General features: G+C 47.1%; 1 protein-coding gene and 1 non-coding gene across 3 annotated transcripts; one reads left to right on the top strand and one right to left on the bottom strand.

The window, feature by feature from the left end:
• The first annotated feature begins 2346 nt into the window (after nucleotides 1-2346).
• On the top strand, nucleotides 2347-2449 carry LOC123831376. Its single transcript, XR_006787898.1, has one exon. It is a non-coding gene; the product is annotated as a U6 spliceosomal RNA (small nuclear RNA).
• Nucleotides 2450-6486: 4037 nt separating this feature from the next.
• GATA3 (GATA binding protein 3) lies at nucleotides 6487-25208 on the bottom strand. Of its 2 annotated transcripts, none has more exons than XM_045858151.1 (5): nucleotides 24957-25208; nucleotides 22122-22658; nucleotides 16839-16984; nucleotides 12512-12637; nucleotides 6487-8523 (listed from the first exon to the last, which is right to left on the bottom strand). In XM_045858151.1, exons 1-5 carry the CDS (start codon nucleotides 25195-25197, stop codon nucleotides 8239-8241), a joined length of 1335 nt encoding a protein of 444 aa, XP_045714107.1. In that variant the 5' UTR covers nucleotides 25198-25208; the 3' UTR covers nucleotides 6487-8238. The 2 variants fall into 2 exon arrangements, with proteins under 2 accessions (XP_045714107.1, XP_045714108.1); XM_045858152.1 differs by having other exon boundaries at nucleotides 16839-16981.
• Between the last annotated feature and the right edge of the window lie 938 nt (nucleotides 25209-26146).

Below are 26146 nucleotides of genomic sequence, written 5' to 3'. Positions count from 1 at the left end.
TGCAAATTTCAGCCCACTGTGAGCATCCTCCTCCCTCCATCACTGCAGTCTTCAGTGAAAACCCACTGAGACTCTAGAATCAAGCTGGGCATCCTTCTTGTCACGTCATCGCAAACATGGAGTTCAGAGGCTGATGGGTGCAGAGCATGGTTCTAAAACAGGGAATAAAATATCCATGGACAGGAATGGGACTTTATTTAAAGCTCTGAAATCAAGGTGAGATCTTCCATTGAGGATGTCTTTATCTAGAGAGCAAACGTCTTTTTCTCAGCACTAAGCCAAAGCAACATTTCTCTTAAGTTGAAGACTTACTCTATGAGCTTTTCTACCTTTTTACTGTTGATGCTGGGAACAGATACACCAGCCCTCCACAGTCTAGGACAGGCCCTTGGGGACAGGCCTCTCTGTGTCTTTGGGTAACTCAGATATGTTCCCTAGAGCTTTAGTTTCCCAGGTCGTGACAGAGAGGAAACCCAGGCCAGCAGGGCACCTTAGAGGACCGTGGGGATGGAAAAAGTGGATCGATACATAACTCTTTCTTTCCTCCTCTCCTTTCACCTTTGCCCAGCCAGCTGGCTACGAGGGCAGACATTCCGCCAGCTCTTCTATCTGTGGTAATGGAAAGCAGAGACACCTAATCCCCAAACTTCATCTTAGACTCGCTGTAGTTGGAAACCTGTACCTGCATCGGAGCTGCTGGCGATTAGCAGAGCGGGTGGGCCTGCGTACACGGTCCTGCCTTGCCTTCAAACAGATGTGCTGAGAAGTGGAGGAGGGTGCTGGGTCTGAAATCCATGAGGAAAAGTTGCACACAGGGTCTGTCTAATCCACAAACTGGATATCCATCCCCCAATGAGATAGGGGGGTGTGGTACGCCGGCTGCAACAGCAGCGCAGTGAATTCAGCTCCAAGTTGCATCCCTTCGTGCCACCACCAATCATGTTTAGGGAGGCCCAGTGGCAGCTCCAGGCCCCTGATCCAATTAGGAAGGCATGGCCCTCCTGTCATCTCTGTTATAAACATAGGACTGAGCATGAGAACCTGCTCAACCAGTGAGCCAGACCCGCATTTACAATCTAACTGTTGCCAGGCACGTCATATTACCCCGAAGAGATTGTAAGCCTCTTCCAGGGATGCCCACTTATTTGCTATAATTTACTGGGAGCTGAGAGAAGGCCAGGTCCCACCTACATGTATCCTGCTACTTACCCACTAGAAACTCTGACATTTCATTCTATCAAACTTCTATGCAGGTGAAATGCTATTGTGGAAATGCCCTCACTTCACACAATTCAGAGGGGCAGAATAACAGGCGTCTCTGTCATTTTATTACATACCACCATTACAGAAAGATCCCAGTAGCAAGAAGACAAAGAAAGAGAGCTTCCTCACTGCACATCGCATCCATGTGTCTCAATAAACGCACTGTAAGATGAACAAGATCATACTCCCACTTCACCTTGGGGTCCAAGGGCCCCAAGTTGCCCTGTGAAATTAGGAGTCACATTGAAAACTGCTCTGGGTTTGAGAAAGGAGTTTCTGCATCTCCTTATTTCTTTGCCCAGCACCTTGGTAGCAGAGGAGACCTGCACAGACTGTGAGGCTGACTTCAGTTGATTTAATGTCACATGCAAATAAGAACAAGATCACAGGCCCATCTCCAGCTGGGGCTCATCAACTTTGTGGAGCAGAAAAACTCCCCAGCTTTCTGTCACACACCTCACCCCAGAGAGAGAAAGAAGGGGATCCTTTCCTCTACTCTCACCTCTAAATCATATCTTTCTCTGGGGGAAGAACAATGGCTATTTTTTGACCAAAGAGGAGATAGAGATGTGAGGATAGAAGGAAGAGACTCCACTGGGTCTGAGCCCTAGCAAATCCAGCCACCAGTGTGTGACTTTGGGCAAGTCCCTTGCCTTCTTTATTCCATAATTTTCTTATCCATAAAACGAGGATAATAAACTTCCCTCTTGGCTGGGCTTTTCAGGAAATCAAGTGAGAAGATCAATTTGCTCTCCACACAGGACGTGATCAACAGGAAGCTTAACCGTCCTTTCTCAGTGGTCTGATAGGTTGCGAGCTTTGTTTGATAGCCTATGTGTATCGTGTGACAGCTCCTAACCCATTTTTTTCAGTCTGATTCCTCTCATCGTTCAGCCTAAATGAGCCCCAAGGGTCAAGATGAACAGATGACCTGTCCTCCTGTCCTTCTAGGAGGCCCCCAGGGTCCCAGCAGTTGTCAGGAGTCCTGTAGTTTTCAGAAAAGTGGATCAGATCAGTTGACTGCTAAGAAATGTGGAATTCTCTGAAGAAGGCCCAGCTTGCTAAAAGGCACCCCAGGCATGCTTGCTTTGGTAGCACATACACTGAAACTGGAACGATACAGAGAAGATGACCACAGCCCCTGTGCAAGGATGACACACAAATTTGTGAAGTGTTCCATATTTCTGTCAAGTGAAAAAAATGACAACACCAAAAAAAAAAAAAAAGAGAGAAAGATATTAAAGGTACCTCAAGCGACACTGTCCTAGCAAGGGAGCCTGAAGATATTCAAAGTGAAGAACAGGATGGCTTCGTGCACCGAGTGTCAGTTTATAAAACACAGACCTGCTCAGGGCCTCCCACAGGAATGGGTGCCTGCAGCAGAGGAGAACTTAGAAGAGAATTTCTGCTTAGTATTATGGGATATCAGTGGAAGGGTAACCCAGGCAGCTTCAGATCGGAGTCCGCAGTTTCTGTGGGTGGGACTGTAGCTGAATCAAGTGGTGTGTTGGGAGCTGCCTGGTGTCTGTGCTCATGAAGAGCCAGCCATCCTTGCAAGGCTGTGAGAGGCAGTCCCAACAAAGGAGAGTGAGCCTCCCACCACCATGAGAAGGAAAGGGTGACCGCCTTTTACAAGACCCCCTTTTACATTTTATTTAATGTCCCCCTCTAGCTCACGAAAAGGAGTCTTAATGACTGTCAGAAAGCAAACACTCTACCCAAGCACCACCCCTGCAAGCGCTCCCTCCAGGGCCATCAGATTCAGGAGGCATTCCAGATCAGCCATTTGAGAGACCAGACTGCACATGGTCAAGTCAACAACAATGAAAAAAATCCTCAGTTTCTTGTGCTTCTTAAAAAAAATTTTTTTTGAGTGTGTGAGAGGGTTACTTTACAAGTTTGGTCAATAAGTATTAACTAATTTTATAATTAGAAAAAAAACTTTCATTTTCTAGCAGTTTGTTATGCCCTCAGGCCAAATAAGTAAAAAATCCCCAGCTGATCGATTTCTTAGTCAACTACCTGGCAGTATCGGGCATCACGCAGACATCAACCAGTCTTTCAGCAGTGGGACCCGGTTCAGACCAATTCACCACATTGGGACCCAGTTCTGGAGGCAGACTGCCTTGTCTGTCTCCCCATTCCCTCCCTAAGGAGGTGCAAGCTAGGTCCAAAATGGCTTCCTTAGGAAGACAAGCTCTTCTCCAGCTGTTTGCACGTCCTTGGGTTTCTGCTGGGACCACAGAGCAGAGGCGTGCCTTGTAATGCATGCCTGCTGTTCAGTGGGAGCAGGCTCGGGGTGGGGCAGGACTGGGACGGGCAGGGGCAGTGGGCCTGCTCTCCAAATCCCCACTCCAGTGCCAGCCTGCCAGACTGTGCACACAGACATGACAGGGGATTGTAAAAACACAACACAAACAATGTGACTAATGTACCGAGATCCCCTGCAAAGAAGCTCAAGGGCAAGTAAGGAAAGGCCTGGATGTATCCAAGTCCACATGGAGCACCCTAAAAGGAGCAGCTTTGGGGAAGAAGCTTAATCTGCTTCCTCTGTCAATCCCCTTCTCCAAAGAGAAACAGAGATGGGGCCACAAGGAAAAAGACAGAATGGATTCTGGCTGTCCCTTCGAACAGCCTGTTAGCCATTCAGGCAGAATTTCTTTACACAATGGAGAGTGAAATGTGAACCACGCTGCCAACATCAGCAGGACAAGTAGGTCCTGTGTGTTCTGCTCAAGAGGGGCCTGGACACATTTCAGAAAGAGCAGGGAACCCGCAGACTGGGACACTAACTCTTGCCCTGGGTTGACAGTCACAAAATACAAGTGAATTTGTGTTTTACAAAGGGGAGTGGGAGTACCCCAGCCCCTTCTGGAATCATGAGACCTACCATCATTCCGGGCTTTTAAAATACCCTGGTCAAAATTCTGACAGGGGGTATGAGAATGCCTTTCCTAATAAAGAATGTCCTCGAAAAATTGATGATGATGATGATGATAATCATAATCTAATGGCATTGTGGTATTTTTTTCACATGGGTCTTGACGTCATCTATCTATACAGATAAAGAGCTGACTCCCAGAGAAATCAAACCAATAGCCTCAGATTGTTCTGTTCACTAGTGGCACAGCCAAGAACCAAAGCCAAGTTCCAGACTCCTGGGACCACCACCACCACCACCACCACCACCACCACCACCACCACCATCATCATATTCAAGTGAATGATGAGTACCTCTGAATTCTGGGGGTTTCCCTTCACTGGCCCCTCTGCAAAGGGTGGGGACAAGTTTACTCTGAGAGTGTATTCACAGGATTTGAGCAAGAGGGAAAAAACAAAAATGGAAATGTTTTTCAGAAGTTTGTTTCATTTGAAAGCACAAGAGTTGGTGTGTTACTCAGCTATTTTGAAGAAGGGTGAAAATTTGAGTTCTGTGGATAAACCCGCAATATAATGTGCCATTGTTCTAAAGTTTTCTTTTGTCCTTTTGTTTCTTAATTTTTAATTTAAAAACATTTAAATGTCTCCTTAGCTTGGAAATTGAAGGGAATTTATCGGCAGAGAAGTCAATGGTGATGGCAGAAATGGTTCTAGACTTTGGGGTGGATTTGGGGTTGAGGACAGGGGGATGGGACAAAAGAGTACAAGGGGCAATAATGTTTCCAAGGTTTTGAAATGTAAATGAGACAACTCACATTGTGAGGAAAGTATCGGAGACAGGGAGTACATGGCATTTGAGTTGGGGAATCTTAACTTTGTGAACAGGTGTTTAGCCAAACTCCGGTCAGACATGCAGTATCTGGGAAGACTTTGCTCCCTCCCCAGAGTCCTCGATTTAGGAAATACTAAAATGAAGTCCTGTGATGAGGAGTCGGCTTTTTAAATAATTGTTAAACCCTAGAAAAGGTTCAGAAAATAGACAGTGATCTCAGAAGGCAAGCTCTGGGTGTCCCCACTTCTATCGCTGGCTGTCTGCCTGGCGACCAACCCAGAGGCCCAACTGGGAACCTCACCACAGTACATGTAGTTTTTTTTAAAGGGGAATAACATGTAAATGTCACAAAGTAAGAATGAGACACTGCAGTCTTGCTTTCTCTATTTTCTGAACTGCTTAAAGAAAAAGTGGTTTTAAATGGACTTCAACCTAGACACTGCCTAAGTACTTGCTGAATACACAAAAAGAGTGCTTAAATGCAGACTTTTTACTTCACAAAGTTCCACTGTTCGACATATGAGTTGTTCACAAATAGCAATGCGGTTCAGTAACTACACAGTGTATTTTTTCTATTATGTTGTCTTTTTAAAAGTTTTAGAGAAATCATCCAAATGTGCACACATATTTGTCAAGTAATCTATGGATGAGCTAATGCAACTATTTCCAAAGTGAGGCAAGACACTGAAAACTGACTAGGGGTAAAATTTACTAAAAATATTTAAGCAATATTTTAGATCTACAAGCTCATTCTGTTTTTCTAGGTGAAACTCTCTCTAGAACTGTTCTTCTATGGTGTCTTATATTTAAATGAAAAAAAAAAAACACATTGAAACCAGGAAAGCATATAAGCTTCTAAAGAAGAAACTGAATCATTGCTATCATACATATTCTTCAAATCTTTCATATCTTCTGGAACTATCTTGGAATGTCAAATCAATATACAGAATGATAATATGACATTTCTCTGAAGAAAGAATAAGATCAAATGTGCTATCACTGTAGTACCTAAAACAAATGGAGCTAGAGTACAGAGTTTGGGATTTTTCTATGTGTGCCCCCAGCCCACCTTCTCCCACCCTAAGAATGTCAAGAATTTGAACTCCCTGTTCTTAAGGTGAAAGGGCATTAATTAACTCAGATCTATTCATGAAGAGGCAAGGTGGCGAGTCCTGATACACTGGAACCATACCTTGAAACCTCTCAAGTTTCCCGGGCTCGTGTGGCTCAGTGGATTGAGTGCCAGCCTGTGAACCAAAGGGTCGCCGGTTCAATTCCCAGTCAGGGTACATGCCTGGGTTGCACGCCGGGTCCCCAGTGGGGGGCATGTGACAAGCAACGACACATTGATGTTTCTCTACCTTTCTCCCTCCCTTCCCCTCTCTAGGGAGGGAAAAACCTCCCAAGTTTAAAATGGCAATATGTGGTGATTTTCTTTGGTGCCTTGAAGGTAACTGAAAACATCAGAATTGTAGATCATTAATTAGGACCCAGTAAGACCTCCGTTTGCATCTCAGTGATTCTCGACTCCTTTATTTCAACATTTAGCTTTAGGTTTAAAATATTTGCTAAGAAAGCAGAAAGGTGATTAACAGAGATTTTTAAATGTGTGCCATAGTTACACATTCAGTCAACAGAGGAAAAGGAAACTGTACAGTGTGAGTTACAAAACGGTTATTCTGTGTTTCGCGAACATTCCAATAAACTCTCCATGATGGCATTATTCGACAGTAGGAAAGCAAAAACAGAAATGAACTCAAGAGCCAGCCCAGCTCCTTGACGTCTTGCAGAGAACCTCGAGGAATCCCTCAGCTGCAGTCCACCTGGGCATCTCAGAGAGGACATCTTCCCACTTCTCCTGCGAGCTCGTTTACTCGAGGTGAGGAAGCTGCAGCTCACTAAGGGACCACAGAAGTAACTCCTGCCCCAGAATAAACTCCTCCGGGCTACAGACAGGGCTCCGAAGAGGCCCAGTTTCCCAAAGGAACAAGTGTGGACGATCTGGAGTTTGCATGTTTGGGCGTTGTTTCTTGTTAAACTCCTTTTTCTTAAATTAGCTAGAGCTACCAGGTTCTAGAAGAGCATGGCCACCATTTTGATACGATGTTACTGTTTTTTTTAAATATTTTCACTTTATTATTATTTGATATTATTATTCCAACAGATTAAAGGCAGTGATCACTAACACAGAACACAACAGAGCTAACAATCAGCCAGGCTGCTCCCAGGACCAGGTCTGTCCGGCCTAAGGCGCTGACATGCACGCGGTAGCTCATACACTGCTACCCTCATAGCACAGACTGCGGGGAGGAGTGAGACGACAGATGCTGCTGTACCCTTAGAAGCTATTTTAATAAATATCATCAGAAAGCAAAAAGGAAAAGAAGCCCTCCGGAGCACAATCACCTTAGGTCAACTGAATGTCATCTAGTTTATTTAACCAAAAATTGAGAGAGAAGGGAAATATTAAACAAAAAAAGCAGAGCTTAACACTAGCAGTAAATAAATTTGTACAACGATTCAGTCTGTATAATATGATGAAATAAATCTACATCTTTTCTTATTTTGGTGCTTTGAATTATACATACAAACAACAATTACAGGGACTTGATCACGCAGCATGTAGGCCTGGAAAAGGCTATCTGAAACCCTCGATGGCAAAATGTGAGTGTTAACACCGATTGCCCAAACTCGTAGAATTTCCTAAGCAGAGGCCCACAGCTTTGAACAAATGATTCGCCTACAACTTTTTTTTTGTTCTTTTTTCTTTTTTTTTCTCTTTTTTTAATGCATCAAACACCTGTGGCCAGTGAAAGGCAGTTTGTCCATTTGGACATCAGACCTAGTTTCTTCTTAATCTCCATCCTTGATTTCCCCCATCTTCCTTAAAATTCTCGGCATCCTTTATGCCTTCCTTACAGCTACCCAGATGCAATCAAGTCTTCTTCAAATGTACAGTATTTCTTACAATATAAGTTATATGCAATGTTCGGCAATTTTTTTTCACAGCACTAGAGAGACCCTGTTAAATAGGGAATATGAGTCTGAATGGCTTATTCACAAATGGGATCCAGATTCAGTGATTGGGAATGCAGACACCACAGTGAGCTCCTCGGCAAAAGTAGCAAACATCATTTTGCCTTCTGCCTTCAAAAACCAGATATCCATCAGTTCTCGATTTCATGATATGCTCCTGCAAAAATGCACGTAGAAGGGGCCGGAGGGACTCTCGCCTGGAGACCTTTACGCATCGAGCAGAGACTCTAACCCATGGCGGTGACCATACTAGAAGGGTGGTGAGGTCCAAAGGAGAGGCTGGATGGCGGGTGCATCGGCGTCGGAGTGGTCAGCATGTGGCTGGAGTGGCTGAACGGTGAAATGTGGCTGAGGGAGGACATGTGTCTGGAGAGGGCAGCAGGGTTGAAGGAGCTGCTCTTGGGGAAGTCCTCCAGGGTGTCGTGTACCTTTTTGCATTTTTTGGATTTGCTAGACATTTTTCGGTTTCTGGTCTGGATGCCTTCCTTCTTCATAGTCAGGGGTCTGTTAATCTAAACAAAGATCAATTTTTTTTTTTTACTTTTTTGCTGGCTCTGAAATGGTGCAGGCTTCCACACCCCAACATGGGTTCCTCTGACTGCCCCAGCTGGGGAGTTGCTTTCAGGGGGCCCCTTCCTCCCACCCCTTCCTGCCTCCTTCCCGGGGACCCCGAGTCCCGCAAGTTAGGTCTGTGGCAGAGTTCTGACTGTCAGCCTCTGTCAGGTTCAGAAACTGAGAGACCACAGGAAAGGTGTTCCAAGCAGAGGTTATTAATTATGTTCATCCACATCAGTCGTTCGGGGAGAAATCTGACTCAGGGAACCCTGTGTTCCAAGGACCGTATCCTAGAGACCCACCCAGTATGATCATACATCCCTAAAATACAGTAACTTGTCTTACTCCACTAGAATCAATCTCCTTAGAATATTTCCTGAGAATGGAAGTAATCAAGGAATCTTCCAGGGGAAATAACATTTTGTCTACTCGTCTGAAGTCGTGTCAGGACTTGAAAAGCACAGCCAAAGCAATCTATCTCAAGTGTTTAAGTCCCTATCTGCCTTGAGAAACTAGGACTGCACCTTGATTCAAAGGAAACTGAGGCTGCGTCTGTTCTACCTGGCCTTTTCACAATGAGAGGTACTGTCCAGTCTTCCTCAGGAATTTGTATGTTCTGAGGTCATATTTTAGTAAAATGTGTGTTTGCAAAAGGTCGCCTCTTGCCCATGTCACAGCAACTGCAATGATTTAAAATTACAATTTCTACCTAACATAACCTACCTACCTAAAATTACAATTTCTAACCACTTAAAACTAGACACACAGCTAAACCACCAACCAACAAGTATTTAATAACCACTTAAGGGGGTGCAAAGTACTATACTAGCATGAAAGTAATCTCATTTTAAAAATCAAAGACCAGGAATGAACTAAAGAGAGAGAGGCAAGAGCCTACTTGAAAAATCCCAAGTCTTCAGCCTCTGAGACAGCATACCACACCTCTCTTCTTTGTAAGACTCATTTGCTGTGTTTTCAAAATACATTTGCTTTGGAGGGTGAGATGAATCCAAAGAGGGGACATAACGAAGTCACAGAGACCAATCTCTACCAGGAGTCAGCATCCTATTAACAGCAATAGCAGTCATCTGTCCCACTAACAAACCACGTATCTGGCCATGTTTCCAGAGAAATATGCCAAAGCAACTCAAGGAGCAAATGTCAGGGTCTAGGTCATTCTTGACTCCTTACGGAAAAAATGTCCTCTTCCTCCATGGCCTTCAAGGGTGGAAAAAAAGAAGAAGGTTCAATTGATTCCAGGGTCTACCTGTGTGCTCCAAAAGTGAGCAAATGGCAGTTAAGGAAGAAAGAACTCCAGCAGCAAAGAGGGACAAGTTGCTGGCCATACTTCTGGGAGCAACAAGCACATAGCTTCCTGGGGCTGAGCTGAGAGACGTCCCCGAGGAGGGAGACGGAACTCACCCCGAGCTTTCCCCCTTGTGCCAGGAAAGCAGTGTGAGTGATAGCAGAGGAGCTAAAAGGTCATTGCCAAAAGAACGTCTCTGGGTTCCTTCTTCAAAGTTATAATCAAGGTGAAGGTGCTGCCTACATAAGTGATAGGAATCTACTGTCACATCAAATCTTCCCCCAGATAATGTCTAGACACACAACTCTTTACCAGGGTATCTAGATACACACAAGCAGGTATCTAAATATAATATCTAGTTACACCGATAGCCACACAAACCCAGATAACTAGTCCCAATGCCACCTAGATACACTGATACTGAGATAGGTAGTTATCTAAACACCCAGATAAGCAGAAAGCAACTAATTTATAGCATACATATACAGGTATCTCGATGGGCAGAACCAAACAACATGAAGAGAACGTTAATAGATTATTATCTCTTATTGTTAAATACACACAAATAGGCTTTTTTTGGTGAATTCCTACTAAACCAGAGAAGACAGAATAGCCACTTTGCTGATGAGCAAGTTTCTCTCCCACTGGAGCCCAGCCACGAAGTCGGAGCTAATGAAGAACAGGGGAGAATGAGCAGGGAGGAGGGTTCCCAGACTTTTCTGTGATTTGATGAGAAATTCCTATTCTCCAGAGATATTTTTCTTAGCCTGGACACAACTGAGATCCTATCTCATGGTGGCTAAGGAATCAAAGAAATTTATGGTTTGTTAATTTCCCACAATTCCCATACTTTTATGGAAATGGGAAAGCATATATGATCACACACAATCCATTGGTTTCGATTGAACTCGGGCACAGTCTAAACCGAGAAAGCATGCACTTTCCGCTGGTCCCTGTCAGTCCCGATGCCTCACAGGAAGCTGCTACTCTGAATCGGTCCTGCCTCTCCCACTTCACCAGCACGTTCCTTCATACAAATGCTTGCTCCTGTCAGTCACAATTCTTGAAGTAAACTGGAAATAAAAATAATTTCTCCCCTGTCTACCTCATGGGACTACTCGAGGTTCCATTATGCTCAGGTAATGAGCATGATGGACACACTCATTAAGAGAACACGAGAACATAAGAACATGAAAGTTCTTTGAGAACATGAAAACATAGAAGAACATGAGAATGTAAGAACATGAAAGTTCTTTGAAAACCATAAATTACAACTCTAAAATAATTTTATAGGCTATGCCAATGACTAGGTAGCTCATAAACTCTAATGCCCCAAATCTTCCAGATTTCAATCACAAATCTGCTTATCTCCACTGTGATGAGCAAGTAAATTCCCCCAAGTAAGAACAGGACTTGAGCTTCAATGCTGATAAATGCAGACAGACCACAGTCCGGGGATCTGAGAGTGAAGAACCAACTGTAGGAAGGATTCTAGCTCCATCAGTGCTGGCCCTGCTGGGGCACTGTGTCAAGACGGGGTCCACTGAAGGCAGGGAGGTGAGTTTCACAGGTTCCCCGGGAATCTCATCAACTTATTCCCAAAAGGTAGAAAAGGACAAGGGTGCTGGGGTTACCCTGAGAAGTTCCCCTGTGACTCAAAAAATTTAACCAGAAATGCTTCCTCCCCAATTCCCAGGTATTCCTAGGTAAGAAGAGGTGACTGCCAGAATGGCCTCGAGCAAAAAGCTCTCTGCCTTTTCCCCCCGTTCAGCCCCAGACTTTGCCAATGTCAAACTGGCCACGGGATTTTAGGAATACCCAGCAGAGCCAAAGAAGAGCATGAGAGCAAGAGGGAAAGGAAAATGCTGTCTTTGGGACCCAGGCAAACTGCAGGCCTCATGAGGTCAAGGCCTGTCAGCCAGAGCTGTCTTGGGAAAAACATTTTTTAGGTGACGACACGATAACATGCGAGGTCCCCAAATTAAAAGGTTAGAAATGACACCTAAACCCAGGTGATGGACAGGCAATTATCATTCTGCTAATATGATACATAGGAGAAATAAAGGCAGAGTATCTTTTCCCCAGTAACCTCTCAGACATTTTCTTTCATAGCTTCTATACAGAGAATCCAATCAAAATTCACAGCACAGGGTAAGCCAAGACTTTTGCCCCTCAGTAGGTGAATCTCATCCTTTTTGCTCAGGAATTCATGTGCCATGCATTACAATTCTAGTTACTTTTCTCTTTTGCACCATAAGCATAAACCACAAGGAAACATAAAAACATAAATGGTGACTGTTTTTTGCTGTTTTCCAAGGGGAAGACTTTTTCGCTTTAAAGCCCAGACCAGTCCCACCACCCGTGCTGGACTGCTGCATCGCAAACGGTGTTTTCCCGTGTTCTCCGCGCCTACTAGGAGGGCTGAGTTGTCCTGTCATTAAACCGTCCACTCTCAGCAAGGCCACACTGTACAAAGCAGTTCCCTGCCCTGGGCCCTGCTGCACTGATTATTATCTGGCCTGTTGTTTGGCCCAAAGAATGGCAATGCAGGTTGAGAAGGGGAACCCGGGAAGGGCGAGGCTGTGCACTGGGCCTTGTCAGCAAGGGAGATGGCTGTGGCTGGTCCCCATGACACTTACATTGTGCAGCTTGTAGTAGAGCCCGCAGGCATTGCAGACAGGATCCCCATTGGCATTCCTTCTCCAGAGAGTGGTAGTGGTGGTTTGACAGTTTGCACAGGACGTTCCTGCCCTTCTGGCTGCCGACTGGAGAGTGGGGAGAAGGGAGGGGAGAAAATCAAAACAAATGTAAAATGTGTTTTCAGAACTACAGAGACAGACTTAAAAAAATTATCATTGAAATCAAAACTAGCAGGTGGCCCACATGAAAGTAAGGAAGATCCCCAAAAGCAGCCTCGAGAAGAAAAATGTAGCCAATCCATCGGCAGACGAGTGTGTCAGCCTGCAGCCAAGCGGTCAAAATTTAGCCCCCTGTGCTCCTACGCAGAATGTGGGAGGACCAGAAGGACAACAACACCCCCTGAGTTAATTTACCCCCTATTCCCATCCCACAAAATCCACCAGATGGTTAATTTTTATGGGTGCAATTTTGAATTAAGCGGACTAGTTTGGGTAGCAGGCTTTTAGTAGCCTTACTCGCCAGGCCCACAAGAGCTTTTCAAGGGCAACTGCTCTGACACCACTTCTCAGCGAGGCTCCTGGCCATCACAGTTACTAACAGTAAAGTAGGAGCGATCCTCAAAGCGTCAAAAGCACTTTATAGACCCCGAATAAAGAAATGCTGGCTTACAAAGAGAACAGAGTGCTAAGAGAGTGAGAGAGGCTGCACATGTGTGAGGTCTGTACTCATGGGTGTGTAATTTAGGAAGCAACAGGCAGGACATCTGAAGTGAACAGGACCTCAGCAAGTCTGCCACAGTCCGAAACGTACACGGCCCACGCTTTCAGACTTGGTCACTCACAGTGACAGCCATCCTCAGTCTCTTTAGGTGGCTTTTAGTTAATGAGACAAACTATAAAGAAGAAGGAATTTAGGTTGTCAACAGGAACACAGCCCCTCCCCTTGCCCTCATCTCATTCCACCTTCTGGAAATTAGGTATTTTCTATTTGCTGTTCACAGAGCACAATAGTGCCAGGTCAAATGTCAGTCTCAACTTGAATTTTAATTATTTGATTGTGTCACTGCCTTAATTTCTTTTGAAAGGGAAATTTGTCTTTCACTTTTTTGACACACATTTATATGGGGATTATTCTCTATATCTACCCTGGGAAAAAAAATAATAAACTCAAAAACTTTTGGAAAAAAAATAGGTCACCTCTAGCATCCATCTCTTACCTCCTCAGCCCCACCCCCGACAACATAAAAAGAATACTTTAACTACAAAATTACTCCTGCACCTGAGGTCAGAAAAATTACCAAAGGCAAGAGGAAGAAAAAGAATTCAGCTAGCTTGATCAGAAAAACTTCTGGCATGGTTATAAATGCATGGGAAAAAAAGGACAGGAATTTCCATCAATATTTTATCAAGCAAAACGTTGGGCCAAAGATCCGAAGCTGCCAAGTGTGGAAAATTCAGTGGCAATTCTGAACTAACCAGACTGATTCCTTTCCTTTCAAAGCCACTAAATTGTTCCACAGATATACTCCTCTGTCCTACAGGTTTAAATGGTAGAGCCCCCTTTTTCTATAGTAGTAATTCTTTATTTTCTGTATTCTAAGGAACTGGGAGTTAAAAACAGCCCTTATCTACCATAATCAAAAGGATTCTACTTTTTGTCTGTCCGTTCTGAGAATAATTCAATACAGTCCAAGAGCGCTGCCTCCAACCCCACCTGCCTAAATTATGAAATGTGGTAATTTAAGACTTAAATAACTGTTTCTTCTGTACTCTTGGGAAGAAAATAATACATTAAATCAGTGCTTAATGATTTTGACAATTATGTTATTATGTGATTATTATTATCTTCCTGTACTTTTTTTTCCTTTAAAAGAAATACCCGGATATAGTAGACTAATATCTACTCAGGCACCGGATTTCCCAGCCCAACAATTTGGAATGTGTCACACAGGCACATGAGGCCAGCCGGTAAAATTAAAGCTCCAAATGATGAGGTTCACAGTGCATCCTCTGCAGTATAGTGACAGTTTCATAAATAGGAGCAGACTCAGAATACATCTCCGGTCTACAGACTTTATGCGAATTTATACAGAACCTCTCAAAGCATACTGTTTGGTTCACCAGCTGGATACAAAATACATTAATGAAGCAAGCTGCTCAGCTGGTTGTTAAACCTAGGAAAATCCCAGAGACACTGAGGAAAGAATTCTATGGCCCTTGCCCTCAGTCTTTTCTCCTATTTCCTGCGTGAGTTTACTCAGTGTTAGATATGCATCTGACAGGGCAGCTAGCTACATGTTGGGCTGGGTGGTCATCAGTGAATCTGCAAATGCGCAGAAAGGAAAATAACAAACCACAGAGACAAAGCTGGGATGGACAGAAAATATACGAAAAAAGAAAAAGAAAGGTTCTAGGTAGTCAGAAGTCAAATGCATTAAAGGGCTAAAAAAAATCCTGAATGTGCTCTGAGTGTCTCTCAGAACGGAGCATATAAATTCTATGGAACTAAAAATATAAAACCACCCAGAAGAGATGACTAAGACAGAAAAGACAGCTGAAAATGTGACAGCCAATGAACTCTAGAATTCAAAGTAATTGTTACTCAGAATCTAGAGGTTGTTTATGAAAGGTGAATGAAGACAAAATTATATAAAATGTAAGTAGAGTCTCCTATGCAATCTGCCCAGACAGAAGAAACCCCAAGAAAATGTCAAAGGCACTCTTGCTCATCAATCAGCCCATACTCTGAGACTTTACTTCCTCTTTTTCCTTCTTTACTTTTACCTTAAGAAAATCTATATAACAGTACCGTAACTTATTTTTAACAAAAAGGTTTTTGTTGTTAGGTTTTTCTTTTTTTCTCTTTTCCTTTTTTTTTTTTTTTTTTACGCAGGCCAGGTTTTGAGTGATTCAGAACATTCTTTTGCGGTGTGATCATATTCATTCTGTGCTAACACCTCCAGCCATATTTTTTTCAAACATGTCTTGCTCTGATCCGTTCAAACATCTTGACGTTTAGGTTAGGGAAGCTGAGTTGTTGTTTATGAGTTATCTCCAGTGCTCAGATATCCGGCAGCTTTTTCCTAGGAAGTTAGCTTTGCACAGAGAGAAAGAAAAAAAAACCCAAAGTACATGGGGACTGGGAGATTGAGAAAGTTGGAGAAAGGGGCAAAGATCAGAAAGAATAAAGCCTAGAGACTAAGGATTGCCAAAAATTAGTCACATGGGCACTTCCATCCCTAGAAAGTGTTTCCTTCTTCTAAAGAGGATGTGAAAGGTCTTGAGTTGCACTAAAATCTGATGGGGGAAACACATAATTCTTTAAAAAGAACAGAAAGATTTGGATTCCCCCCTCCTTTAGAATTTGATGGATACTTCCTCACCAATCAATCTGCAAGGGGAAGACCCCCTCCTCCCCTCCCTACCTGGTGAGTGTCATCACCACAAAAAGCATTTTGATCTCGTGACTGCGGTTAGAGTTATCATTTGCCAAGCCTGCCTTTATTTGCCTGTGATATGCACTTGTTATTCAAGCTGGCCCGAGGTCCCGAAGTTGACAAATGAACTTCTGCTAGTTTTCCTAATAAATACTTGGCAGTACCAGGTTTTCTCAAGTATTTATAAGGGTCAAGAAGTTTAAGAAAGAAAAAAGAGGGAGGAAAAAACTAGCATCCTAGCAACAGCAGTTCAAAGGGGTTCTAAGACCAAATGCTGGGTGACACCAACAGGCAGGCCACGAATTACACAGTTTTTCTCACAGGAGTTACCTGTTGGAAGACTCCACCTTACTTGTGAAAGACTCCACCGAGTTCAATGCCTGCATCTTGTGAAACCCTGTTAACTGGCCACATCAACCTGAAGTCACTGGTGCACAAGACTCATCCAGCACTGAGGCTGCGATCACTCCCCGGAACCCCTCTTACACCACTTCAGGACCAAGTTCTAAGGGGGTGCCTGGGACATTCCATCCTCATACTAAGTTTCTCTGTCTGTCAAACAGTGATTATCAAGGCATCTCAGATCGGTGGTTCTGGTCCTGTTAAAGCACTCCTTCAACTAGCAAATAATTTCAGATTTGTAACCAAGAAGTCAGCACCCTTAAAACTTTGGTAAGTGACTTAAGAAACATGGAGAGGAAGTAAAGAGAAAGTGTCTCTGTATGTCTACTTTGAAAACAGAAAAGGGAAAAAAAATACTATCCCTAGCAAGCTGACATGCTTTTGAGCTGTCCTGCTAATTTCCTGCAGAAAGCTCTCCTTCCCGGAGAGAGGAAATGAAAAACACCAAATGGTTGGTGCGGGGTCAGTGCTTCCCAAAGACAACTCACCAGCCTTCGCTTGGGTTTAATAAGCGGTCGGTTCTGCCCGTTCATCTTGTGGTAGAGCCCACAGGCATTGCACAGGTAGTGCCCGGTGCCATCTCGTCGCCACAGTGGGGTAGAGGTCGCCCCGCAGTTCACACACTCCCTGCCTTCTGGAAACAAGATCACACATAAGTCACTTATGGAAGGAATAAACCACAGAAAAGATGACAGTGCACGGAATTAGGGGATAACAGTCAAACGGAGAACTTTTTCTCTCTTCTCCCTCTTTTGGGGAACTTTCCCACACCCATCTTCTCTGAAGGTGGCTGCCGAGGCGAAAACAGTTATTGGACAGCCAGCCACGGCCTAACCCACACACACAGCAGTGGCCACGAATAAATTGCAGCAGACCCTTGTTCTGGGCCTACCCATTGCCGAGGACCAAGGCAAAGTTCAACTTATAATAGTTCCCTGAGAAAATCCTGAGCCCCAGACATGCAAAGGCAAACATTCCATTCATTTCCCTCAAAGGAAAACAAAGGTGACCCATTCTCATCACTAAGTCTGTCTATACAGATTGATTAAATAATAAAGATTAGGATGGGAAGAAAGGGAAGATGAATCAATGGCAAGATAGATAAACAGATAGTAAACAGATGAATAGATCGATCAATTGGCTGATTGATTTCAGTGGTGAGGGCTTCAGATTTTATTTCCAATAAAACTGTAAATGTTCCTGGCTGGCAACTAATACATGAAGACCCAGCAGAGTCGACTCATTTCCCCATCTTCTTTCCTCTAGAAAAGGCCAAGGTTTTCCATGCCATTGTGACAGGGACCCAAGTGTCTTCTTTAGGCAAGGAACCTGGAGATCTGGAGATGTGGGGGAGGGAAAGGGAAGGAGAGTGGGTTGAGAGGGGCAGCGTGAAGGGCACAAGATCAGAAGAACAGGCTAGTTAGGGAAGGGGGTGGGGAGAGCTCTTGGTCGGCTCATTAACCAAAGCCTGCCTGCAGTTGCTCTTTCTACAAAAAAAAAAAACAAACAAAAATAAACAAAAACCGGCCAGGCCAGGTTAGGGCAGCATTCACTCCAGGGGCAGGAGAGTGAGCCAGACCCACCACCTGAGGGAAAGGGTCCAGAAGGGGATCCCTCAAAATACTATCTTAGGACACAGGGGCAGTTTGCTTACTGACTGCTTTTCAACTTCTGCAGGAGGATGGTTTCTGGGTAAGACTGTCCCTCTGTTGGGGGCTGCTCTCCTCACCTGGCTGCCCTGAGATGGGACCCGCAAAGGACCATACCCTCCATAAGGGGAGCCGGGTCCCAACCCTGAAGGAGCCAGTGGCCCCACTAGCTGGACTTCCCAGAGGAAGGGAGAGGAAGAACATGGTTTTGTTTTCTTTGGGGTGCTGAGAGGGAGGTTTTGGGGGGTGGTAGGAGAGAAAGATGAGCCCCTACAGGTTATTTTAAGAGATCAATTAGCTAACTCAAAACTACCAGGAAGACAGGCAGGGCTAGGCAAGGAAAACCCAACAGGGCACGGAGGAACCTTGACTCCTCACAGGGGGAGCAAGGCTGGCCTGGGAGCTGGGGTCTGTTCTACCTTTAGGGACCCCCAGACCAAGTATGAGGGAATCAGGGAATGGAGAGCTTACACCTGTGACTTATGCTTTTCTCCAGGGCCAAATCTGGAGAAGGAAAAGGACTTTTAGATTATGAAGGGAAGAAGGTTTTGCCTCCTTTCACTTTGGAGTCCATGATGGTGCTGAGTTGTTTTTGTTCATTTTGTTTAAAAAAAAATTTAGAAGTTAAGAGAGATGTTATTATTACTTCTTTTGCTCCAAATTGAAAAGGTTCTTGTTAACCTGCAGTCTACACAGACCCTCCAAGAACCCCGGGGATTATCGACAAAAACGTGGTCCTGATGTGCCAAAACCACTCTCTAGGGACCCAGCTGCTTCCACCAGTCCTCAAAACAGGCTTTGGACTGAACTGTATCCAGACACCTTTCACTGGGGTCCAAGCCCGTGGGCTGTGGCCAGCGGATGTGGGGAAGGCATGGAGGAAGGAGGAAGGGGCACGTAGGCGTAGGTGAGGAGGTGCCAGGGGCTGCCTGAGCCAGGAGGCAGGCAAGTCCCTTCTGGTGACAGGGGTGCCGCCCTGGACTGGCTGGGCTGCCCATTCCCCAACCTACCAAGACAGGGGCCTCTCAGGTCCCCAGACATTTTGTCCCTTTCCTACTTGGGCACTGGCAGAGCTGCTGCGAGGTTTCTCTGACTCCCTTCTCACCCCACTAGCGGTGGCTCAGGGCTGGATGCCCTGCTCATGAGCACCTTGGGCTGGGGGGATCTCCCAGGGTGTGAGATTAGTCTGATTTCCTCTCCTTTGTCAAGCAGTGGAGAGGATGACAGCTTCCTTTTCAGAGGGACCTTAAGAACTAGCAACGGCTGCCTCCCCAGCAAGGCTCTGCTCAGTAGAGCAATTTTCTGTCTTGATTCACTCCGCAAGTTTGCGATTACTTTGTGTGGGTTTCACTTATTTTTTTTCTTTTCTCCTTGTTGCCTCCAGTCTGTGACTTCAGCAAACAACCAATTTTCCTAATGGAGGCCCTGACCGTCTCCTGCTTTCTTTCCTGTTCCTCACCGGCTGCCTGGTGTGAGCAGCTCGCACAGACACCTCTCTCTTAGGTGACAAGAACCACAAAGCTGCGCGGCCTCTTGACATTCAACAGCCATTTTCAAACACCCCTTCGCCTCCTACTGAAATCCTGAAACGAGGCTGAATGTCAGGGGCAGGGAGCAGTGGCTGGCGGCTGTGAAGAGGGGGGTACAGTGAGATGCCCACAGGAGGGGAGCTCAGAACTGGCCATTTGCAAAAAGGCTTTGTCTTTTGTTTGCAAAGACATATCCTAGGCGCCAGCCCTGGTTAGAAAAGCAATAGGTGCCCTAACCACAGCTCAACCGTTTCTCCAAAATGCGACAACCCTCTCTTCTCGTCTCCTCCTTTGGCAAGTGCAAAGAAGAGGTTAAAAAAAAAAAAGCAACCACTAAAACCAAGAGAATCCCCTCCTCAAGAATTCCCACCACTTCCACCCTCTTTACACAGAAGAGGGTCTAGAAACTTCCTCTCCCTGCTCCCACACTCCCAAAAGTACCAGCGCCCTTGCTGCCCAGGTGTGCTGGCCTTGGTTTTTTTTTGTTGTTTTTTTTTTTTTTTGACTGTGAGAAAGGAATAAGAGGAGGAAGTAAAAAGCCAAATTTAAATCATCTCATTTCTGCCCCCACCAAAAAAATAAAATAAAATAAGTATATGGGTACCCTGATTCTGGTTCGGAGAAACCGCAGCGTACCCCCCACCCCCTCCCAAATATTCATGTTCACAGGCTCAAGGAAAGAGATGAGAGAAAGGAAAAGACTGAATGGAGGGCCGAAGGTGTGTGTGTTGGGGGAGGGAGGGAGATCAAACATGGAAATGAGGGCAGAGAAACCAGAGGCTTTGGGAAAGGTACTCTGCCCCTTCCCCCACACACAACTACCACACCAGCCTCAAATACCACAATCTTCCCCCCAAACTTTTAGCCCTACCAGAAAAGAGAACTTAAAAATAAAATCCCATCACTACCTCAAAGTACAGAGGTCTGCTTTCTTTGCAATCGGCCCTCAAGCCTGGATCTAGTCCCGGGTTTTCTGCTAAATGCTGCACCCCATTTCCGTGGAACCCTCCACTCCACGCCACTCCCCCTGCCTCTGACCCGGCAGCCCGGCCACTCTCCGGGGCGCTCTCCCTCTTGCTTTCTCTCTAACTCCACCAGCAGCCTACCTCCCTCTCCCTCTGCCGACTTTCATGTACTGAACATGCAGGTTTGAGTTCTTCTGTCAGCCTAACCGCATCCGGACTCTATTAAAGTTCCTGGCGCGGGATAAACAATGCAACTGTCGCGTGCAGCAGTCTGAAAATAATTGGATTAGCTAAAACATATCAACTAAATAGAGACAGTCCTGCCCAGGCAGTCGGAGTGAATGTCACCCTGGAAAAAAACCCTGAAAACCGATCCCATGGTCACTGGGTGCCCAGAGCCCTCCCTCACAGGTTTTCTAAACAGGGTTTTGCCAGCTCCGTTTCTAGACTGCTCGTCTCGCCCAGAGACGACAAGCGGTCTCTCCTTACTTCTTTGTATATAGAAACTCCATAGACAGAGGACAGAGGCAAGACTGTTGGAAAGGACCAGGGCCGAGTTGCCCACCCTGAAATGGACACACCCACCCAAGGAGACACACAGTCTCCACCAAATCATCTCTAAAAACATAACTAAATCTCATCTCAAGAGAATCCTGAACTTTCTGATTCAACTGCTTCAGTTAGAAACAAAATTGGTCGTGGGTTATTTCAGTTTTAAAGAAAAAGTACTTTTTGTGGGTTGGTGGGAGGCGTTAATGCAAGTGTCTGCATCAACAGAATCAATAAAAAAGCAGTGAGCTGTTAAGGCAGGGTGTGCTTTTTGGAGAGAGGGTGAGCAGAGGAAGCACACACACACACACCTGGAGATCTTTTGCAGTCCTTCCCACCTCCTCTGGCTTCCGATCAGTAGAGGACTACGTCCTGAGACACCTCCCTGCCCCTGCCTGGGCTGCAGGTAACTGGCACTTGTCTACTTTCGATCTACATGCAGCCATTTCCCTGGGGCAGAGCCTGCCTTGCTGTCCCAGGGGTTACTATGAGAGCCCCCTTTTCCATGCAAAGAATATGTGGGCTGCTTTTGCAGGGTCATGCCCACTGGAAAAATATATATACACACTTTATTTATACATGTCTGTATAAAGGGCTGTCCTCTGTTCACTGAATGACCCTGTTTGAGCTGGGCCAAGAGGAACAGTCAAAGGGACCCAGAGGCCAGGAAGGGTCAGAGGAGGAACCTGTGTTTGTTTAGGTTTCAGGAGGTTTCGTTTTAGCATTAAACACTAAAGAGTTATTCCCTCGCCTTCCATTTGGTCTTGGAAACTGAGTGAAGGTTACTGGCAGAACCCAGAAGTCCCCCAGCAGGCAGGGGAGGGTTTGTGTTTGGGTTTGTCTCTTTCCTTCCTCAGCTCATTGGGGGTTTAATTAGATCCCACTGCCCCTCTGCTCTGAAGACTGGAGGAGGAGAGACACACCTCATTCTTTGCGCTGTTAGAATGGGAAGAAATCAAATCTCAGAGGGGTCTGGAACGCACCCAGCAGGGCCAGACTGGGCTCTCCTTTCCCTACCCTGGACTTAGGAGACGCAAGAGGCAAAGGAGAAGGGACCCCAGGGGCGAGCAGGCTCCTACCTGTGCTGGATCTTGCCTTAGGCCTCGACTTGCACCCGAAGCCGGTGGGAGAGCCTCCCAGCAGGCTGCTGGGGGGGAAGAGTCCGGAGCTGTATTCTGGAACGTAGGGTGGGTAGGTGGTGATGGGGTGGTGTGCCGACGAGGCTGCCCCTCCCAGGGTGGTCATGCTGCCCCGAGAGTGCGACGACTCGAGCTTCATGCTGTCGGGCAGCGGCACCTGGTACTTGATACACTCCTTCTCGTCCTGCCGTCCCGAGCCGGCTGAGCCAGGCGTGGACAGGGACGGGTCCGGGGAGACATCCTTCGGTGGGGTTGGCGGGAAGGTGAAGAGGTGTGGGCTGGAGTGGCCCGCCGACAAGGAGGAGGATGAGGCCGGGGGATAGACCGAGAGGGGCCCCGGGGAGCCGTGGTGGATGGACGTCTTGGAGAAGGGGCTGAGGTTCCAAGGTGAAGCGGTGTGGTGGCCGCCCAGGGCTTTGCCGCCATCCAGCCAGGGAAGGGATCCGTGCAGCAGTGGCGGGCGGCACACCTGGCTCCCTGTGAGAAAGGACAGGAGAAAGACAGGCTGGTGAGAGCAGCTCCAACGCCCGAAGACCACTTGCAGATTCTACGCTTCACCCCAGCTTCCCTGTCGGGAAAACCCCAAACACGGCCTGGACCTGGTCGCAGGTCCACTGCCTCCACTCCGAGCAGTGCTTGAGTACCTTGGCCAGCACACACTTCACCCCTCTCTCCCACACAAACATTCCATCAAACCCCACGGAATAAAGGGCCTGTGTCTGACACCCGAGAGGTGCTGCGATGGAGTGAGGAAGGGCCCTTTGGCTTATTGGCCTCTCCAGATACACTTTCTAAATCTCATCCCCTGAGACCCCTCTCTAGAACCTGACTTGATTTATTGTCTTCCTTCAATGGCCTGGGGTCCCCCATCCTAGACACGGTCCCAGCCAACCTGATAAGAGTCGGCTGTGAGTGATGAGGCCTGAAGGGCTGAGCTTGGTCACACAAGCACTGGACAAAATCCACTGGCCTGCAGAGAGGCCAGCAGCAGTGCCCAGCTCTGGGTGCCCAGAGCAGGAAGGAAAGGGCTGGGAAGAGAGGACAGGGGGGCTTCTTAGGGTTACTTCCATGGAACCTTACTTCAGTGCTTGCTCATAACTGGCAGGGCCTGAAATGGTATTTGCAGGGAAATTGTTAGCAGTCAGGCTGCTGGAGAAAGTTTTCAGGAGTGTACCCTGGGGTGCCTTTCTCACCCTCCCAAATCCTATAGAAGAAAATAAATTAAGACCCAGATGTCCTCAAAGTTGTGATTGCATCAGTGTGGTGTTTTTACCCAAGATCCTGACACACAAAATTCCAGTTTATGTGTGCTTTCACTCATACACAGTTTGAAGGTTCCCAAACTGTGTAAGTATGAAGGCTATAACCCAAACAAGTCCATACCCTCTGAGAGGGGTAAATTTAAACTGCAAGTTCAAATCCACACACATTGATCTTTTAATCCAGTACCTGCATCAGCTTTTGACGTTCTATTTTAACCATTAAGAACAATACTGAAACTAAAATTTTAAGAGAGAGGAAGGGGAGGAGAGAGGAAGGGAAGGAGAATTCTCTGAACATTAAGGGTCAAGATTCAGATTATGCAGGAAGTAGTATAGTAAATAGTATCAAGTCTGCATTCACGCATTTCCACCTAACTGCTGATCTGCACAGAACAAGGGCAAAGAGCGCCCCATCCGCAGAAACAATTGTTTAAACCTGGTGACAGTGGGGCGGAGGACGCCTGGTGCCGGAGGGGCTCTGTCACCCGAGCCAACCTCCGCTCTAAGTAGGAGACGAGGGCAGACCTCTGCTCTGTCCGGAGGGACTGAGAGAGCCTCACATTTTCTCAGCGTGAAACTTTGCTGCTGTATCTCCTTTTAAAATACCCATGCCCCCGAGAAGCGTTGGTTTGCCCCTACAAGGCTGGGTTTCTTTTTAACATTTCAAAACTCCCAAACTTCTCAAGGTGAAAGAGAAAGAAAAAAAGGGCAAAGCCATTGTAATCGTTCCTCCGTAAAAAGAAACCCCGGTGGATCCTCAACCTTCTCTGGGAGCCGAATGGACTGTTGTAGGCCGGAGGAGAGAGGAAGGCCAGAATTGCGGGAGCAGCAATGAGGCAACCTAAAGCAAAGCCGCAGGAAAATTCTGTGCAGCCGGGAATCTAGGAAACTGCGTATTTCTCGACCTTAGGATAGTTGTCTTTCCACCGAAACCCCTTCAAGCACCAGAATGCCATTGGGCCGAGCCCAGAGGTAGCAGACCTGCCTAGACACCTAATGCACTAGCTTTGGGGAGAGGTCAAAATCAGGGATGTGAAGAAAGACGCCTCTCGGGCCTTTCTGGAAATGTGCTCGCAGGCAGAACAACGGGATAACTGGGGGAGCGAACCCTTTGGAAGAACAGAGTCTGAGCCGGGTAGAGCCAGCGCCGGCTGCCGGCTAGGAAGCCGTGGCTGCGGAGGCAGAGCCTCGCTCCCGGCGCCTGGGCCCTCCGAGGCCCCCACCTGAAGCCGCTCCGGGAGTCTGAACTGCAGCCCAGCGCCCGCCAGGTGAGCGCCAGGCCCCGGGGACTCCAGCCGCCGAGAGGCGCCTCGGTGACTGTTGTGAAAAACACACTTTCATGACGATCGAGACGGCTTCCTCGCCCATTTCCGGCCCCCAGTTTTTTTTAAATGAAGCTGTAACTGCGCTTGGAGGCTTCGGCCGGGTCTCCCCACTCCAGGTCCCTCCCTTCCTCTCCGACCTGGGCAGCAGGGGCGGCCGCGTAGGGTCTCCGCATCCGGGGTAGACTCACCGTGGTGGGTCGGAGGGTACCTCTGCACCGTGGCCCTCACGGAGTTTCCGTAGTAGGACGGGACGTGGTTGCCTTGACCGTCGATGTTAAAAAGTACATCCACTTCCTCGGGCAGGGGGTACTGCGCCGGGTCCATGTAGGAGTGGCCAAGGCCCGGGTGGTGCGTGTCCGGGTGCTGCCCGTTGAGGACCGCGGGGTGGTGGTGGCTCACCCAGCGCGGCTGGTCTGCCGTCACCTCCATGGCCCCGGCTGCGCTCGCGCCCTCTCGCCGGGCCCGGAACCCGCGCGTGGAGAGGGAGGGCGGTCGGTCTGGGAGGTCAGGCGATTGGGGCTCCGAGGCTATGCAGGTGAGCTTGCCGTCGGAGGAGCGGGGGTCGTCTAATGATTTGTTTTCAATGGAGGAATGGGGAAGGTGGGAAGATAAGGTGGGCAAAGGAGATTTTCAAAAAAAATCTTTTGGGTGGTAGCCTAGCAAAGGGAAGAGAAAGGAAAAGAAAAATTCCAAAAAACAAGTACGGATGGATAAAAGGGGGACCAAATTGTTAGAGAGGGAGCGAGGAAAGCTGGGATTCTGCTAGTGAAGCTCCTCTGCAGCGGCTCCGAGCCTGGGTTCCTTCTCACGTCACCTGCATAGGAGAGAAGGGGAGACCTGGATGAGTTCCTAAGTACCTTGGCACCTGAGTTTATGAAGTGGCACTACCTGCCCTCGAGCCGCCGGTCCGCGCCCGCGCCCCTGGACACGCACACACACGCGCACACGCGCGCCCCTCCTACGGAGCTCAGAAAACCCGGGTGCAACCCGGGAGAGAACCGCTCCCAAAGACACCCCGACCGTCCAGCTTTCCCGGGAGCCCGGCACTGACGGAGGCTTTCAAACTAGGACGACAGCTCCCTCCCTCCGGGGTACAGGTCCCAGGACCTTTCCTCCGGCCTCTACAAAGTCTCCAAGAGAGGAGCGTTGAGTTAAATGTTTTAAAGTTTTCCCAAACGCAGAGGAAGGAGGGAGATCAAACTTAAAAAAAAAAAAAAAAAAGTTGCCCGTACCAACCTGGGTAGCAGGGAGCAGAGAGGAGGAGGAGGAGGAGTGCGACCTGAAGAGCAGAAAGTGCTCGGTCAGATTGCGTGGCTTGCTGGGTCTCTCGCTCTCTCCGTGTCTCCCTCTCCCTCTCTCTCGCGCGCGCGCTCTCTCT

Source organism: Phyllostomus hastatus, unplaced genomic scaffold (assembly GCF_019186645.2).
Source record: "Phyllostomus hastatus isolate PE091 unplaced genomic scaffold, TTU_PhHast_1.1 phas_scaffold_1674, whole genome shotgun sequence".
In the NCBI taxonomy this organism is placed as follows: Eukaryota; Metazoa; Chordata; class Mammalia; order Chiroptera; family Phyllostomidae; genus Phyllostomus; species Phyllostomus hastatus.
The sequence above is the reverse complement of the archived record's forward strand: the minus strand, read 5'-3'. Positions and strand labels throughout refer to the sequence as shown.